Consider the following 17077-nt stretch of genomic DNA (forward strand, 5'->3'; position numbering starts at 1 on the left):
TTTTATCTCCGTTATGCGCGCCGTGAAAGTTCTCTGTACATTTTCTAGGTCGGCAATTTCACCTGCCTTGAAAGGTGCTGTTAGAGTGCAGCAATATTCCAGCCTAGATAGAACAAGTGACCTGAAGAGTGTCATCATGGGCTTGGCCTCCCTAGTTTTGAAGGTTCTCATTATCCATCCTGTCATTTTTCTAGCAGATGCGATTGATACAATGTTATGGTCCTTGAAGGTGAGATCCTCCGACATAATCACTCCCAGGTCTTTGACGTTGGTGTTTCGCTCTATTTTGTGGCCAGAATTTGTTTTGTACTCTGATGAAGATTTAATTTCCTCATGTTTACCATATCTGAGTAATTGAAATTTCTCATCGTTGAACTTCATATTGTTTTCTGCAGCCCACTGAAAGATTTGGTTGATGTCCGCATGGAGCCTTGCAGTGTCTGCAATGGAAGACACTGTCATGCAGATTCGGGTGTCATCTGCAAAGGAAGACACGGTGCTGTGGCTGACATCCTTGTCTATGTCGGATATGAGGATGAGGAACAAGATGGGAGCTAGTACTGTGCCTTGTGGAACAGAGCTTTTCACCGTAGCTGCCTCGGACTTTACTCTGTTGACGACTACTCTCTGTGTTCTGTTAGTGAGGAAATTATAGATCCATCGACCAACTTTTCCTGTTATTCCTTTAGCGCGCATTTTGTGCGCTATTACGCCATGGTCACACTTGTCGAAGGCTTTTGCAAAGTCTGTATATATTACATCTGCATTCTTTTTGTCTTCTAGTGCATTTAGGACCTTGTCGTAGTGATCCAGTAGTTGAGACAGACAGGAGCGACCTGTTCTAAACCCATGTTGCCCTGGGTTGTGTAACTGATGGGTTTCTAGATGGGTGGTGATCTTGCTTCTTAGGACCCTTTCAAAGATTTTTATGATATGGGATGTTAGTGCTATTGGTCTGTAGTTCTTTGCTGTTGCTTTACTGCCCCCTTTGTGGAGTGGGGCTATGTCTGTTGTTTTTAGTAACTGAGGGACGACCCCCGTGTCCATGCTCCCTCTCCATAGGATGGAAAAGGCTCGTGATAGGGGCTTCTTGCAGTTCTTGATGAACACAGAGTTCCATGAGTCTGGCCCTGGGGCAGAGTGCATGGGCATGTCATTTATCGCCTGTTCGAAGTCATTTGGCGTCAGGATAACATCGGATAGGCTTGTGTTAATCAAATTTTGTGGCTCTCTCATAAAAAATTCATTTTGATCTTCGACTCTCAGTCTGGTTAGCGGCTTGCTAAAAACTGAGTCATATTGGGACTTGAGTAGCTCACTCATTTCCTTGCTGTCATCTGTGTAGGACCCATCTTGTTTAAGTAGGGGCCCAATACTGGACGTTGTTCTCGATTTTGATTTGGCATAGGAGAAGAAATACTTTGGGTTTCTTTCGATTTCATTTATGGCTTTTAGTTCTTCCCGCGATTCCTGACTCCTAAAGGATTCTTTTAGCTTAAGTTCGATGCTTGCTATTTCTCTGACCAGTGTCTCCCTGCGCATTTCTGATATATTGACCTCTTTTAGCCGCTCTGTTATTCTTTTCCGTCGCCTGTAAAGGGAGCGCCTGTCTCTTTCTATTTTACATCTACTCCTCCTTTTTCTTAGAGGAATAAGCCTTGTGCATACATCGAGTGCCACCGAGTTAATCTGTTCTAGGCATAAGTTTGGGTCTGTGTTGCTTAGTATATCTTCCCAGCTTATATCGGTTAGGACTTGGTTTACTTGGTCCCACTTTATGTTTTTGTTATTGAAGTTGAATTTGGTGAATGCTCCCTCGTGACTAGTCTCATTTTGTCGGTCTGGGGCTCCACGCATACATGTCTGAACCTCAATTATGTTGTGATCTGAGTATATTGTTTTTGATATGGTGACATTTCTTATCAGATCATCATTGTTAGTGAAGATGAGGTCTAGTGTATTCTCCAGTCTAGTAGGCTCTATTATTTGCTGGTTTAAATTGAATTTTGTGCAGAGATTTAAAAGCTCGTGTGAGTGTGAGTTTTCATCAGAGCTGCCTCCTGGTGTTATTACTGCAACAATATTATTTGCTATATTCCTCCATTTTAGGTGCCTTAAGTTGAAATCCCCCAGGAGCAAGATGTTGGGTGCAGGAGCTGGAAGATTTTCCAGACAGTGGTCAATTTTTAACAGCTGTTCCTGGAATTGCTGGGATGTTGCATCCGGAGGCTTGTAGACTACCACAATGACTAGGTTTTGGTTCTCGACCTTTACTGCTAAAACTTCCACTACGTCATTTGAGGCATTAAGCAGTTCTGTGCAAACAAGTGACTCTGCAATGTACAGGCCAACCCCCCCCTTTTGCCTGTTCACTCTGTCACATCTGTATAGGTTGTAACCTGGGATCCATATTTCGTTGTCCAAGTGATCCTTTATGTGGGTCTCAGTGAAAGCCGCGAACATTGCCTTTGCCTCTGCAAGCAGTCCACGGATGAAAGGTATTTTGTTGTTTATTGCTGGCTTTAGACCCTGTATATTTGCAAAGAAGAATGTTATCGGACTGGTGGTATTGTTGGTACTGGGGGGGGATTTTTTTTCCGGCATTAGTATCTGTATCTGTTGGTTTGGAGTGGAGGCCATCGACTGTGGTTCCACTCCAGGAATGACTGGATTTGGTGTACGATTTCTGCCATTTCCTGCCAGTTTTTTTTCCTTCCTGGCACTAAAAAACCTCTCCCTCTTGAGTGGCTGTGGCTACCCAGGTTTTCCCATGGAAGTATAACATTATATTAGATTCAACTCTCATTTATAAGTAATATGATTATAAAATTGTAATATATGACTTTAGATTACGAAGGAGCCCTAAATATTATTCGGGGCTTAACTGAGCACAAAGACATAAAAGATGCAGAAAAAAAAAGATACCAGAACAACGTTGGCACAGGAAAGCTTCTACACCTTTGTCTTGACACTTGCCAGCAATGCAACGTTCATCCATTCTCAATTAGGTTGTAGTCAAGACCAGCTCAAAGATGGTCTTGACTAAAGACAAAATGGTATTTAAGCTCAATAGACTGGTTGGTCTTAGGGCATAATGACCCTGGTGTACTCAATAGGCTGAAAAGCTACACGTAACCTCCACATTATGTGGTATACCATCTTGCTTCACATGGACAACATCCAACACTTACTGGCCATATATTAATTTTATTTAAAAAAAAAAAAAGAATATAAGACCGTGAAAGATTAGCGGCACTATTTTGCATGTGGGTAATGTTACTTGAAGATTCTTAATAATAATAATAATAATAATAATAATAATAATAATAATAATAATAATAATAATAATAATAATAATAATAATAATGTACAAATATTGTATACAATACCGACAGGATGAAATCAAGACACACATGTGCTATATCTGGGTATCTTTATTTTAGACGTTTAGCCAAACGTGTACAACAAAGATAACCAGATGTTGCACATGTGTCTTAATCTTACCCTCGGTATTGTATACAATATTTGTGCAAATTGTTAGACACTGCAACATTATGGAATCTTGATTCTGACAACATGTACACAACCTTCTCCACGGCTACGACAACTACAACTAACCCATCACTTTGGGTATGACCTACTTCCACTAGGGAATCCCACCTACCAGTGACTATGTCCTCGTCTGCTATCCGTCCCTTTCCCCCTGACGTTAGTATATCAGCGGCATGTGTGTTCTTGCCTGTGCTGCACGACGTTCACCACCACGGTGCTCTCAACACTAACTACAAGGTTGAGGGACTGATTACCTCATCTGTATACAGTTCTACTGTCTTCAAGTTATGTCCTGGAATTTGTATTGATAAAGCCACTGGATGGCGAAACGTCTACAATAAAGATACCTAGATGTTGCACATGTGTCTTAATTTCATCAATAATAATAACAATAATAAAAATAAAGAAATAAGTCACTCTGACTTTTTTGGGTTATCCTAGGTTCTCTACACATATACTGCTATGTATGATAATTCTATGTAACTGTATTTGTGTATACCTGAATAAACTTACTTATAATAATAATAATAATAATAATAATAATAATAATAATAATAATAATAATAATAATAATTATTATTATTATTATTGTTAAGAATCTTCAACCCCTCAAGGAAGGTTCCTTGATGTTGGTGAGGGGCTCTTGATTTAGGGAATTGGATCTGTGCTCCAGTTCCCCGAATTAAGCCTGAATGCCTTCCACATCCCCCCCCCCCCCGCAGGCGCTGTATAATCCTCCAGGTTTAGCGCTTCCCCCTTGATTATAATAATAATAATAAGAATCTTCAAGTAACATTACCCACATGCAAAATAGTGCCGCTAGTCTTTCACAGTCTTATATTCTTTTATTAAAAATAAAATTAATATATGGCCCGTGAGTGTTGGATGTTGTTCCCGTGAAGCAAGATGTTGTACCACTTGATGTGTGGTATAACATGTAGCTGACATACTATATAAAAAGTCAGGCTATATCGGGCAAATTAGGTTAACCTTGTTTCCCCCCCCCCCCCCCTAGGATGAGACCCACAACAGTCGACTAACACCCAGCAGGTACCTACTTACTGCTAGGTGAACAGTGACAGCAGGTGTAAGGAAACATGCTCAACGTTTCATCCGTGTCAGGGATCGATCCCGGACACTCAGCTGACGATACCAAACAAGCCACCAGCACCTTCTCTCTTCTCTGTATATTTAATAAGGTTATAACAGGGCAAATTATATGTATTACAGGCTGCCTTATAGTAATATATTTTACAACTACTGTTTTAGAGAGGTTGTTAGCGCACTCGCCTCACACTAAGTATTCGTGGTTCAGTCTCTGGCATGGCAGAAATGCTGGGCATCTTTATAGCTGTTGTCCCCGGGCACCTAGCACCTGGTGGTTCACACTTACACTCACTCACCCATTTGACCATAAACTGAAATATTAATCTCAATCTTAAAATAATGAATCCTATGATACTCCAATACTAAAACTATGTACTGTGCCAAAACAAAAGCATTCACATTGCTAAACTCACAAACTAGTATTTAGTCACTTAGCCATAATACCAACTTACCTCATAATTTGTAATATTTTAAAATAAAGAATTAATTTAAGTCTGCCCGAAATACCTAGCCATGCTAGGTGTTCTAGTGGCACCCTCTGTAATTATTATTTTACTACATGTAAACCACACAATAACCAAATTCTGTAAACTCAGCATTGTAATCCTTATAGAGAATAAACTTTGAATTTGAATTTGAAAGTAGGCACCAGGGTGTTTGTCAACTAGTGGGTCGCATCCTGGGAGGGGGTTATACCTCACATTGGGCTGGACCTTGAGATGAGCTGCGGTTGGACATTATTATTATTATTATCAAGGGGGACGCGCTAAGCCCGGAGGATTATACAGCGCCTGGGGGGGGGGATGTGGAAGGCATTCAGGCTTAATTCGGGAAACTGCGGTTGGACAGCAGCTCTTAGCCTGTAAAATTGATCTGTAAAAAAAATCCTCCAAGCTCCATGTATAATGTATAAAAAATTGATCACTATACAGAATGGATACAAGTAGAAAAAACGGTTAAGAGGAATAGTATTATTATTATTATTATTATTATTATTATTAGTAGTAGTAGTAGTAGTAGTAGTAGTAGTAGTAGCATTATCAAAAAGAAATAGGATTTTAGGAAGTATAAAATTTCTATTGAGCAAGTGTTAATTTTATTCTTACCTATTAATGGAAGGTGTGGGAAGGTTTTTCTTCCACAAGTCTTAATAGATATTCATCACAACAACAGTAAACATCAGCAATACTAATAACTTTCATTTGTTTCCAAAGAACATTATTATGACAGTAATAGCGAAGCTCTAGACCCACTGGGGTCATACATCTCTGCAGGATATAATGTGCTAATTGTGGAATATTCCCGTAGATCCAGCTGTATAATCCTCTGGGTTTAGCGCTTCCCCCTTGATTATAATAATAATCCCGTAGATCCAGTGCTAGCACACTCAGCTCACACATGAGGTCAGGGGTTCGATCCCCGGTACAAGTAGAAACATTAGGACGTGTTTTCTTAAGACACCTGCTGTCCCTGTTCACCTAGCAGTAAGTAGGTACCTGGGTGTTAGTTGACTGGTGTAGGTTGCATCCTGGGAACAAAATCAACCGAATTTGCCTGAAATGCTCAGCATAAACTACTTTCTATATAGTAGTATGTAATTGATGTTATATAAGACTGTATATCTTGTACATATACTTGTAGAAATAGATATTATTATTACTTATTTTTTATCAGAGATCAGCAGTTGTGAAGAGTATGACAGAGGTAGATATATTATGATAATCAAGGGGAGCGCTAAACCCGTTGGATTATGCATCGCCTGTGGGGGGGATGTGGAAGGTATTCAGGCTTAATTCAGGGAACCAGAGCAGATCCAATTCCCTAGATCAAGAGCCCCTCACCAACATCAAGGAACCTTCCTTGAAGGGGACAGGTAGAGTCAAGAGAACAAAAATTTTCCCATTTTATATCACTGTTCTCAACTTTTTATTTCCTCCAAACGGTAATTTTCGAGGGTTACAGACTGGAGAATCCCTAAACACATTATTAAGTAATTTACCAATTAACAGGAAACACTAAGGGTATATTTAATTTAGCTCAAGTGAAGATGTAGCCACCTGTTTGTAGTTGCAGGAGTCAAGTCACATCTCCTGGCCTTGTCTCTTGGCTGTTTGCTACTAGGTTCACTTTTTTTTACCTCTGTGAGGTTAAGTGAGGTGTTGACTACCACCAGATATAACTCTCACTACTGAACAACAGCCTCTGTGCAACACCTGCAGTGAAACTACCACTTAAACTAGTTATAATAATAATTGAGCTACATGACAGTCACTTGGTCATCCTGCTGTTATTGTTCACCCATAACACTAGTATGTTCATGTTCATCCCAAATTATGCCATTCACATAACCGACATTTTTGGTATATGTATTTGTTAATAAGCCACAAAAAAAATGGACTTGCAGGCCAGTAGTTGGGCATCCTGCCTAACACCATTGGTCAATAATACTTGTAATACTCTAAAAGTGTGATGAGAGTAAACCCTCAGTCTTTTATTAGCTAGGTTATAATATCAACAGTGAGAATACCTAAAGGGAGACTATAGATAGGATATATTATTATAACTATTATAATCAAGGGGGAGCACTAAACCCGTAGGATTATATAGTGCCTGTGGGGGGATGTGGAAGGTATTGTGGTTTATTTCAGGGAACTGAAGCACAGATCCAATTCCCTAGATCAAGAGCCCCTCACCAGCATCAAGGAACCTTCCTTGAGGGGGACAACAGGATACAACAGTGAACAAAGTGAATAGTAAGACAGAGAGAAGTAAGAAAGGTTAAGTAACCTGGCCACTTTGGATGGATTTTAAGTGTTTTTAGGTACTCTACCCCAGCTGGGGTTTTAGTCCTTGTCTACATTAATCACACACATTAGTGAAATGGATCGTTAAGTTTATATCCTTTCGACTACACTTGAGCACCACTATCATGAGCAGTCCTTAAATTATCGATTTATACCTGGAGGACGTTCATGGGGTCACCACCCCCGCTGCCCAGTCCGTGACCAGGCCTTAGAGTATAAGTACCAAGAAATACATCTCGGTGAAAATATACTAGGATACACACTAATCAGTACATATATATATACCCTAAGATAAACACCTCCCAGAATATGTACACTAACTATATACCCTGAGATCAAAAAAAATCAAAATCAATATGTTTATTTCCTTGTAAAGCTTACAATGTGTGGTTTACATTGGGCGTGTTTCTTTACACTGGTTGTCCATATTCCCATTCAGTAAAATGGGTACCTGGGTGTTAGTCGACTGGCATGGGTCGCATCCTGGAACACTGACCTAATTTGCCCGACATGCTCTGCATAACAAGGGGCTTTCTATATAGTAATATGTCATTGATGTCAGCTAGGCCTGTATACCTTGTACATGTACTTGTAGTAAATAAAGATATTATTATTACAAAGAAGGCCACTAATATGCCTAGGCATTTCGGGCAGACTAGTACTAATTCTTACTCTGTATTGATATAGGTTATGGAGCAGTACATTTGAACATACATTATTAGATACATACATAATTAGATACATATGTACCTAATTAAGTACATACATAACTAGATTCAAAATAGGTAGTACAAATCATATAATAATATTACAAATGGTAGATTTAGTGATGGGATTGGATTTGTCTTGGCATGTTACACTGTTTCTGTTAAAGCTTATATACTGGAAGAGTATCTTAGGCAAACTTAGGACTAACTTGAGATTTAATAGGCAATAGCTATATATTAAGAATTGGAGTACGTATATATACTAATGCATAAACCTTGAGATAAATACCTTGCAGGGTATACACTAAGATAAACACATCAGTGTATATACAATAAAAGTTACCTCTCAGTGTATGTACACGATATAATATATGCCGAGATAAATACCTTATTGTATATACACTAAGAAACATTTCTCAGTGCATATATACTAAGAAACATTTCTCAATATATGTACCTTATAAGACAAATACATGTATGTGTATATACGTACACTATGAAACAATCAACTTGGCTGTGTATATACTAAGAGATGCATCTCAGTATATATATACTCTGTAAATCACTTACGGGTCAGAAGAGGGGGTTCACTCAGTAAATATGCTCAATAAGCGTTTACTCATTACCAGCGGTGGCTCGTAACTAAAATTAGTGGAGGTGCTGCTTCAGAAAATTTTTAGCCATTGCGAATATCAGGTGTTGTACGGCCTCTTTTCTTAACTATAACTTTCTCATGGAGAGACAACTGTGAAAACTTAAGCTGTTGAAGTTCACTTACAGTCACAGAACTTATTTCTTGGGGATACAAGGAAGCCATGATTAAATTATTTACATTTTCTGTAAAATAAAAGAACCCCAAAAAATATGAATTAAATAAAATAGCTGGAAGCATGTTAATCATCTAATTCTACACTTTACCACATGGTACATGGTTTTTAAGCACAACACACGTCACTGAGTCAAAATGAAACACTACCTTACACTTGCACAACAGGGTCAGCACTGCATCAACGACAGTGCTCTCACTACCTAGCATGCAGCATCTTATCTTGGTCATGTGTGCATGCGCACAACAGCCAAACACCAAGTCGCTGGGACTGGGAAGCACACACGCGGTGCATACAAGGATTTTTCTAATTTTTTCATGCACTAGGGGATAGCTACTGACATTAAGCTTAAGAATTATGTAATGTACAAGTATAAAGAAAGAATTAAAGAAAAAACTCATTATATTGAATGTTATCGATAATATCTAGTGAAAATAGGGGGTGCTGTAGTGCCTATACACGAGTCACCACTGCTCATTACATATGTAAAGGGTATATACATTTAACTGGGGTAAAAAAAATACCAGTCTCTTGATATTCCTTTTATTGATAAAGTAACACTTAATTTGTGTCAACATATTTTTGTACTTTTTTTCATTGCTCATATTTTTTTGTATTTTTATTGTTTGCAATTAATAATATTAAGTGTGACTATTTACAGTGTAAGAGATAATCCATTTCGGTCAGTCGTCAACGAAGGTCCACAGAGCCAAATACAGTACCTTTAACATTATTATGAACTTGGCTCCACTTAACATATATGTTTTTTTATGAAGCAGGTGAATACAAATAATGATTATGCATTTAAAATATAATGTATAATTTTCAAGTGATGAGAACATGAAGCCAGAGCTTTAATAATGTGAAAGGAGCTGATGCATATCCAAGTCTAGCAAGGGTCATCAACAAATTAAATCATATTGTTTTCAATTTATTTTGTCATTAAATTTTAGAGCTAGTGTCTATCAGATTCATCTGTCGAGTCAACAGTTTCGATATCTTCAAGGATTGGCATATCACCCATATATTCTTTTGGGCCATCATTACACCTCTGGCATTGACATTCTATAATGTTGCTATAGACAGGGCTGAAGCTTACCCCTGAGTCACATCTCAATGGCACGCGTATCTTTTCCATCTTTGAAGGTTTACAACAGAAGCATGTCGAGACATGCGTTGCTTGTCGACCTGAAAAGAAATCACAGCCTTTAAAGTTGATTACATGAAAGATTATTGGCTGAATACTACATATAATCTGCCTTGACCTGAGTTTTGAATATTGAAAACAAACTAAACACTGAATGCTGGACACACCATGGGTGTTTTAGGGTTAAGAGATGCACTAGTCCTGAGTTGTTAATTAAAATGAGTGAATGTTGTGCAGAAGCAGCTGGTGGTTTCCAGAGAAACATAAGACATTAAGGTTATAAATACTGCACACAATGCTGAAACAAACAAGGATGAGTTTTATAACAAAAAATTTAGAGGGAGAAAAACAATTCAAGCTGGGGTGGCTTGATGCTAGTGAAGGACTTTTGATCCAAGGAATTGGAATCAGCTTCCCCTTCCTTTAACCCTTTCAGGGTCGACAGGCCCTTTCCTAAACTTGTTCTCAAGGTCGGAAATTTTTCGAAAAAAAAAAAAAAAATATTTTTTCTTATGAAATGATAGAGAATCTTTTCCCGATCATAATGACACCAAAAGTATGAAATTTGATGGAAAACTTATGGAATTATGCTCTCGCAAAGTTAGCGGTCTCAATGATGTTTACACATCGGCGATTTCGCCCACTTTGAGCCCTATTTTTGGCCAATTCCTATGTACCAGTCGACAAAAATCATAACTATTTTGCTAGAACTCCATTTTCTCTATCAAATGAGTACAAGAAACCACCCATTTACCAATTTCAAATATCCAATTAAGTGGTCAGAAATTGTAAATTTTGCCAATTTCACACAAATTTCAAAAGATGCCAGTTTCCAAACAGGGTCCAGAATAAACAAGACAGACATTCCTGGCACTAAAATAAAAATTTTTCTGTTCATTAGTCACGTCCCCAGGCCTCTCTTACATTTCTTTTGCTTTCCACTTCGAATTTTTATTTTCTCAAAAAAATAGATTTACTGTTATGCTGACTACTGCATTAGTGTGGAAATGGTATAAATAATATCAGCGCACTTGTGATAGAATATTAGACTCACTAGTTGATGTGTATTGGATGCGTGGCATGATTTGTTTATTTTTGAACTTTGGCAAAAATCGAACATTTCTGCTACTTTGAGCTCAATTTCAAGGTACTTTTCATTGTGAAACAAATCAAAATCATCTCAATTTTTGTAATATGTCTTCCATTCTATAAAATGAGACTAGGAAAACTAGAATACAACCATAAAAAGCATATGAAAATACAGTGCAAAGTTGCTGTTTTAACCCCTTCAGCGTCCAAGGCCAAAATCTGAAGTGGTGCTCCAGTGTCCAAGAAATTTAAAAAAAAAAAAAAAAAAAAAATTATTTTTTCTTACAGAATTAAAGAGCATATTTTTGTGAAGGTAATATGACAAAAAAAAAAAATTCTGATCAGTACTTACCGAGATACAGTGCCAAGAAGTTTGTCAAAAATGATGTGGTGGCGGCAACATCGACGAATTCCACATACGCACATTACATTATTTTGCGGTTTTTACATTTTTTCTTTTCTTTTCCAATTTTTTTCTATTCCTACTAACATTTGGGGCCTGAGAGACCAATACTGTATATAATGTATACAATGTACAGTGGACCCCCGCTTAACGATCACCTCCAAATGCGACCAATTATGTAAGTGTATTTATGTAAGTGCGTTTGTACGTGTATGTTTGGGGGTCTGGAATGGACTAATCTACTTCACAATATTCCTTATGGGAAAAAATTCGGTCAGTACTGGCACCTGAACATACTACTGGAATGAAAAAAGTTCGTTAACCGGGGGTCCACTGTATATATAAACTCACTGTATTGAACACAATAACTGCACTAAAGTTATTATCATATTATTGTTTACCACTGTTGTTTATTACAATAAACATGCGCAAATCTTGTATAATACTAATGTTCTATCATATATTTACATATTTACAATCACTGGACATGGTTTTAGAACTGCTGGAGCTTGTGGAACTCCTTGAAACAAGGCACCATGCACAGAGGCACCTTACATTCCTCACACATAAACTGAGTGTCTTTGCGTCTTTGTTGCCGTCGTTTTGTTTGTGCACAGACGATGCATCTCTTCTGAGCAAATTTCTTCTGAGTTGAAGGAAGTTGTATTATGAAATGATCACCTTCCCTCCTCAAACGCTTGGGTATATCCTGAGTAATTCGAGGACCTTGTTGTATAGTAGGTGTTCTTACCTGGTACTTCATTATGAGTTGCCTGACAACAGACAAACAAAATTCACCATACGGTGGTCTGTTGCCAGTCTTTATTTGGTACATATTATATGCATTGAGCATTGAAATGTCCATGAGATGGAAGAAAAGTTTCATATACCACTCGTAACTCTTACGAACACAGTCAACAAAACCAATCTGCATGTCACATTTGTCAACCAAGCGCATGTTTTGTGTATAATCAATCACTGTCACTGGTTTTCGAATACGTTCATTAGTCACTCGATCAACTTTGCCACTGTCTTGCATTTCATTACGGTGAATGGTTGTCAACAATGTGACATCTCGTTTGTCATGCCACTGTAATGCCATGATGTCATTGGCAGTAAACACCTGCACGTCATCACCACGAGCACCTGCGTTGAGCCTGGGCATATGTTTATGATTAGAACGCACTGTGCCACACACATCTGTCTTGTTCACTCGCATGAAATCACTGAGTAATGGGCTTGTGTACCAGTTATCGGTATATAATGTATGCCCCTTACCAAGATAAGGTGCCATCATGTTTCTCACTACGTCACCTGAGATACCCAATAACATCTTGGTATCTTTCAATGTTTTACTACCCGTGTATACAACAATATCCAACACCAGGCCACTGTCACAATCACAGAGTACAAACAGTTTTATACCAAAGCGTTTCCTCTTGCTCGGTATATACTGCTTGAATGACAGTCTACCTTTGAACAAAATCAAAGACTCGTCAATTACAAGATTCTTGAATGGATAAAAGTATATGCTGAACTTTTGTTTGAGATACATGAAAACATTTCTAATCTTGTATAAACTGTCACTTCTGTCAGGCCTGGTTTTGTCAGAGAAGTGCAACATACGTAAGAGTAAGATAAACCTGTTCACTGGTATGATTGATATGGTTGATCAGGCTCTGATCCACCAGGAGGCCTGGTCACAGACCGGGCCGCGGGGGCGTTGACCCCCGGAACTCTCTCCAGGTAAACTCCAGGTGATTTCACTGAAGACCGGGGTAGAAATTAGCCGATCTGTGGACCAGTATGCTTTTATATTATGCTTATACACATGAGGCATAAGCATTATTGTTGCAAAAAGCATATACATTTCTGCAACAGTCGTCTCTTTCCACCTGTGTAGTCTTGACTGTGGTGATAAGATCGTATTTGCCATGGTGTACTCAAAATACTTATTACTTTCCCTGACAATAGTTTCCATCAATGGCTGGTCAAAGAATAATTCAAAGAATTCCAGTTCATTGGCCGTAGTTCCAAGGGGACAAGTAGGTAGAATTCCACTTTGAGAGTCATCAAAGTGGTGAGGCTTGGGAACAAAATTGGGATTTTGCTGCCAATCCCACATACGGTTTGCTGGTGGATACTGGACATCATAGGCTGGTTGTGCGGGTAGTTGTGGTTGTGGTGGGCTGGTGGCTGACGCTCCGCTTTGTCCTTGAACTGATGAGTCAGCAGCGTGGGTCCCAGCGTGGGCTGGTGAGTCACGCATGGCGGTGCCACTACCATCACCACTAACACCATCCACTGATGCCTGTGGTCTATCCATGCCAAGTGTAGCCACATCATCCTCACTATCACTACCTAAAACTGGTGTAGGGCCACGGGATGTACTCCGGGATGTACTCCGTCCCCTGGGCACAGCATAGGGTACACTACCCGAGTGCATGCAGCGGCGAACATACCGACGCTTCACTGGTGAATATGATTCCTCACTATCACTACTCAAATGATCGTCGAGCGCAATAAAATCACAATCCACGTCACTATCATCATCATTACTGAAGTCAGAGGCCTGGCCACGCGAAAATATTAGTTTTCTCTTGCGTTGAGGAACAACCGACCGTGAGTCACGAGTGCCCACACCAGAGGCAGAAGGTTGAGGATCGTCAGGGTTTTCTGCACTATTATCGATATCCTGGTCATTCTTTTCGGTCACTAACTGATCAAAGCCGTAGAATTCGTCTTCATTTCCACTTCCATCAGTGTCAGAACTATCAGATAGGAAGAGGAGAGTCCCAATTTTCTGGGGAGTGAGAGCTGACTTGCGACGAGGCATGGTGAACAAGGGTAACTGAGCCGGCGTTCCCACAATGCTATGCGGGCGCCTAGATTTTTTGTTTATGGCGCACACCCACCACGCAGACCCGTTCTCTCACATGTAGGCCTATGAGCATTTTCGCGCTAAATTTAACGGCGCTAGAATTTTGGCGTAGATCTACGGTTTGGACACTCAACGTGAAGCCGTAGATCTACGGGACGGACCCTGAAAGGGTTAAAGCAAAAACACGGTTAGAGTTTCTTTTTCTCATTATGCACTGTGTGCTGCAGGTTTTTTTTTATGCTGTGCACACTGACCACATAGACCCATTCTTTCATACGTAGGCCTACCAGCTTTCTCTCACTAGATTTAAAGGTGCTAGAATTTATGCATACTAGTACAGCACCAACCCTGGCGTGCAAGATGTACTAGTACGGCACCAACCCTGAAAGGGTTAATCAAACCTGATTATTCCTCTCCTCCCATTCCTCAGATACTGTATAACCCTTTTGGATTTAGAATGTAGGAAAAAAAATCTTCCCTTACTGACCTGCTATATACAGTAGGCAGAAACAATATAGTATTAGTGCCTGATACATATCAGATAATTTCTGCCAGTATAATTCTATTGGCAGTAATTACATTAATAAACCTTCTGAAAATAACAAATGTTGCAAATTACTACGATTAGCAACTTACCTTGACCCTCGAACATGGTGAAGGAATCACAGTGTCCTGAACACTGTCTAAAATCTGGGACAGGAGCGTGATTTTTACATGTTCCAACATGTCTTGTGGATATTTGGAAAATCCCAATAGTTTCATGAGGAGGCATGGGCTTCGGCTTGCAGTCTCCTAGGTTGTATACAATGTGCAAAAATATATTAAAAAACTGAAAGACTGCAATGTTTTTAGAACATATTCAAGGAAAATACTAAAAGAACAGTGTTATTTAAAGAACGTTAAAGACAGTAAAGGTATCCTCTGATGCACAGGTTCACAATTTTTCAACATATCCTTAATACCTTTCCTTATGAACACTATTATGCAGCAAAAGGTATACTAATGTTTACCATTAAAGTGAGTAAAATCAAAATTAATAGAATTCTGTACATGCCTGGCAGTGCTATTACTTTGCCTTACATTATTTGGAATATCCAATAAAAACCCATAAAACAGACCAAATGGGGAAGGAGAGGGGGTGACAGGCATACACTGCCCCTCAGGAGAATTGCCAAAAATATAACATTTCCACCACTTTCAGGATTATTTCTGGCCACTGCTGATTCAAAACTGACCAAAATCACCTTCCTTTTACCAGTATGTCTTTCAGCCTATCAAGTGCCCCAAGAAACAGCCAGTAAAACCATGAAAACTACCCTAGAATATGCCTCAAATATCCCATTATAACTCAAACACAAGGTCAGAGGTTAGCTATTCCCATCATGCAATGCATGGGGCATTTTTTTTATATTGTGCACACCGACCACACACCCATTCTCTCATGTCTAGGCCAAAATTTACTAATCACAGTATATTTAAGGAAACTATGAATAAGACATTGATCTCTGTCTGCAAAGCTGATCCCAATGGCATAGTAAAAGTGTCAACATATAAGAGACTGCACTGCAAGTATTGTGTTAGCTTATATGATCCCTCAAGGAAGGTGCCTTCATTCCAGTGAAAGGCTTTTGATCCAGGGAATTGGGCCTATCCTCCTCCATGGACAAAACTCAATTGCCTTCCCATTCCCCATGTGCTGTGTGAGGAATGTACAAATGTAATCATATATGACATGAAAGTGAAGCCTAAGTGGTACTGGGGGTTATACAGTAACAAATGAATATAGGTTGTTGAAGGTGACAGATAGAAATGATACTTTTTGCAGTAAGGAGAACTATCATGGAAAGACATGAACAGTTACAGTGGGTGCTCTCTCAGTGGTTGGTGCAGTAAGATAAGATACTTTACTTCAGCATGATACAATGTTTGTACAGAGGTGAATGCCATTTAGGTGTGCATGCAGAAAGCCCTTTAATATGCAGAGCATTTCAGGCAAACAAAGGCTAACTAATATTATGGATACACACAGGGGTCATCCCACAGCTGCTAAAAAAAAAAAACAGACATAGCCCCACTCCACAAAGGGGGCAGTAAAGCAACTCCAAAGAACTACAGACTGATAGCACTAAGAAGCAAGACTGCCACTCATCTAGATACCCATCAGTTATACAACCCAGGGCAACGTGGGTTTAGAGCAGGTCGTTCCTGTCTGTCCCAGCTACGGGACCACTACGACAAGGTCCTGGATGCTCTAGAAGACAGACAAAGTGCAGATGTAGTATACACAAACTTTGCAAAAGCCTTTGACGAATGTGACCATGGTGTAATAGCACACAAAATGCAAGATAAAGGAACAACAGGAAAAGTTGGTAGATGGATGTATGATTTCCTAACAAACAGAACACAAAGAGTAGTAAACAGAGTAAAGTCTGAGGCAGCTACTGTGAAAAGCTCTGTTCCACAAGGCACAGTACTTGCTTCCATCCTGTTCATCATCCTCATATCTGATATAGACAGGGATGTAGGCCACAGCACCATGTCTTCCTTTGCAGATGACACT

The 17077-nt window shown here is 39.3% G+C and overlaps 1 protein-coding gene across 1 annotated transcript in view; it reads right to left on the reverse strand.

The window, feature by feature from the left end:
- Positions 1 to 9526: 9526 nt before the first annotated feature.
- The window catches only part of LOC128697451 (hemocytin-like), a gene marked incomplete in the record, with an annotated part of 289908 nt that continues 282357 nt past the window's right edge, over positions 9527 to 17077 (reverse strand). Inside the window, 2 exon segments of the mRNA XM_070094123.1 lie at positions 9527 to 10185; positions 15154 to 15309. Coding sequence (XP_069950224.1) covers positions 9953 to 10185; positions 15154 to 15309 — 389 coding nt within the window.

The sequence above is a fragment of the Cherax quadricarinatus genome, chromosome 44 (genome assembly GCF_038502225.1).
Source record: "Cherax quadricarinatus isolate ZL_2023a chromosome 44, ASM3850222v1, whole genome shotgun sequence".
NCBI lineage: Eukaryota > Metazoa > Arthropoda > Malacostraca > Decapoda > Parastacidae > Cherax > Cherax quadricarinatus.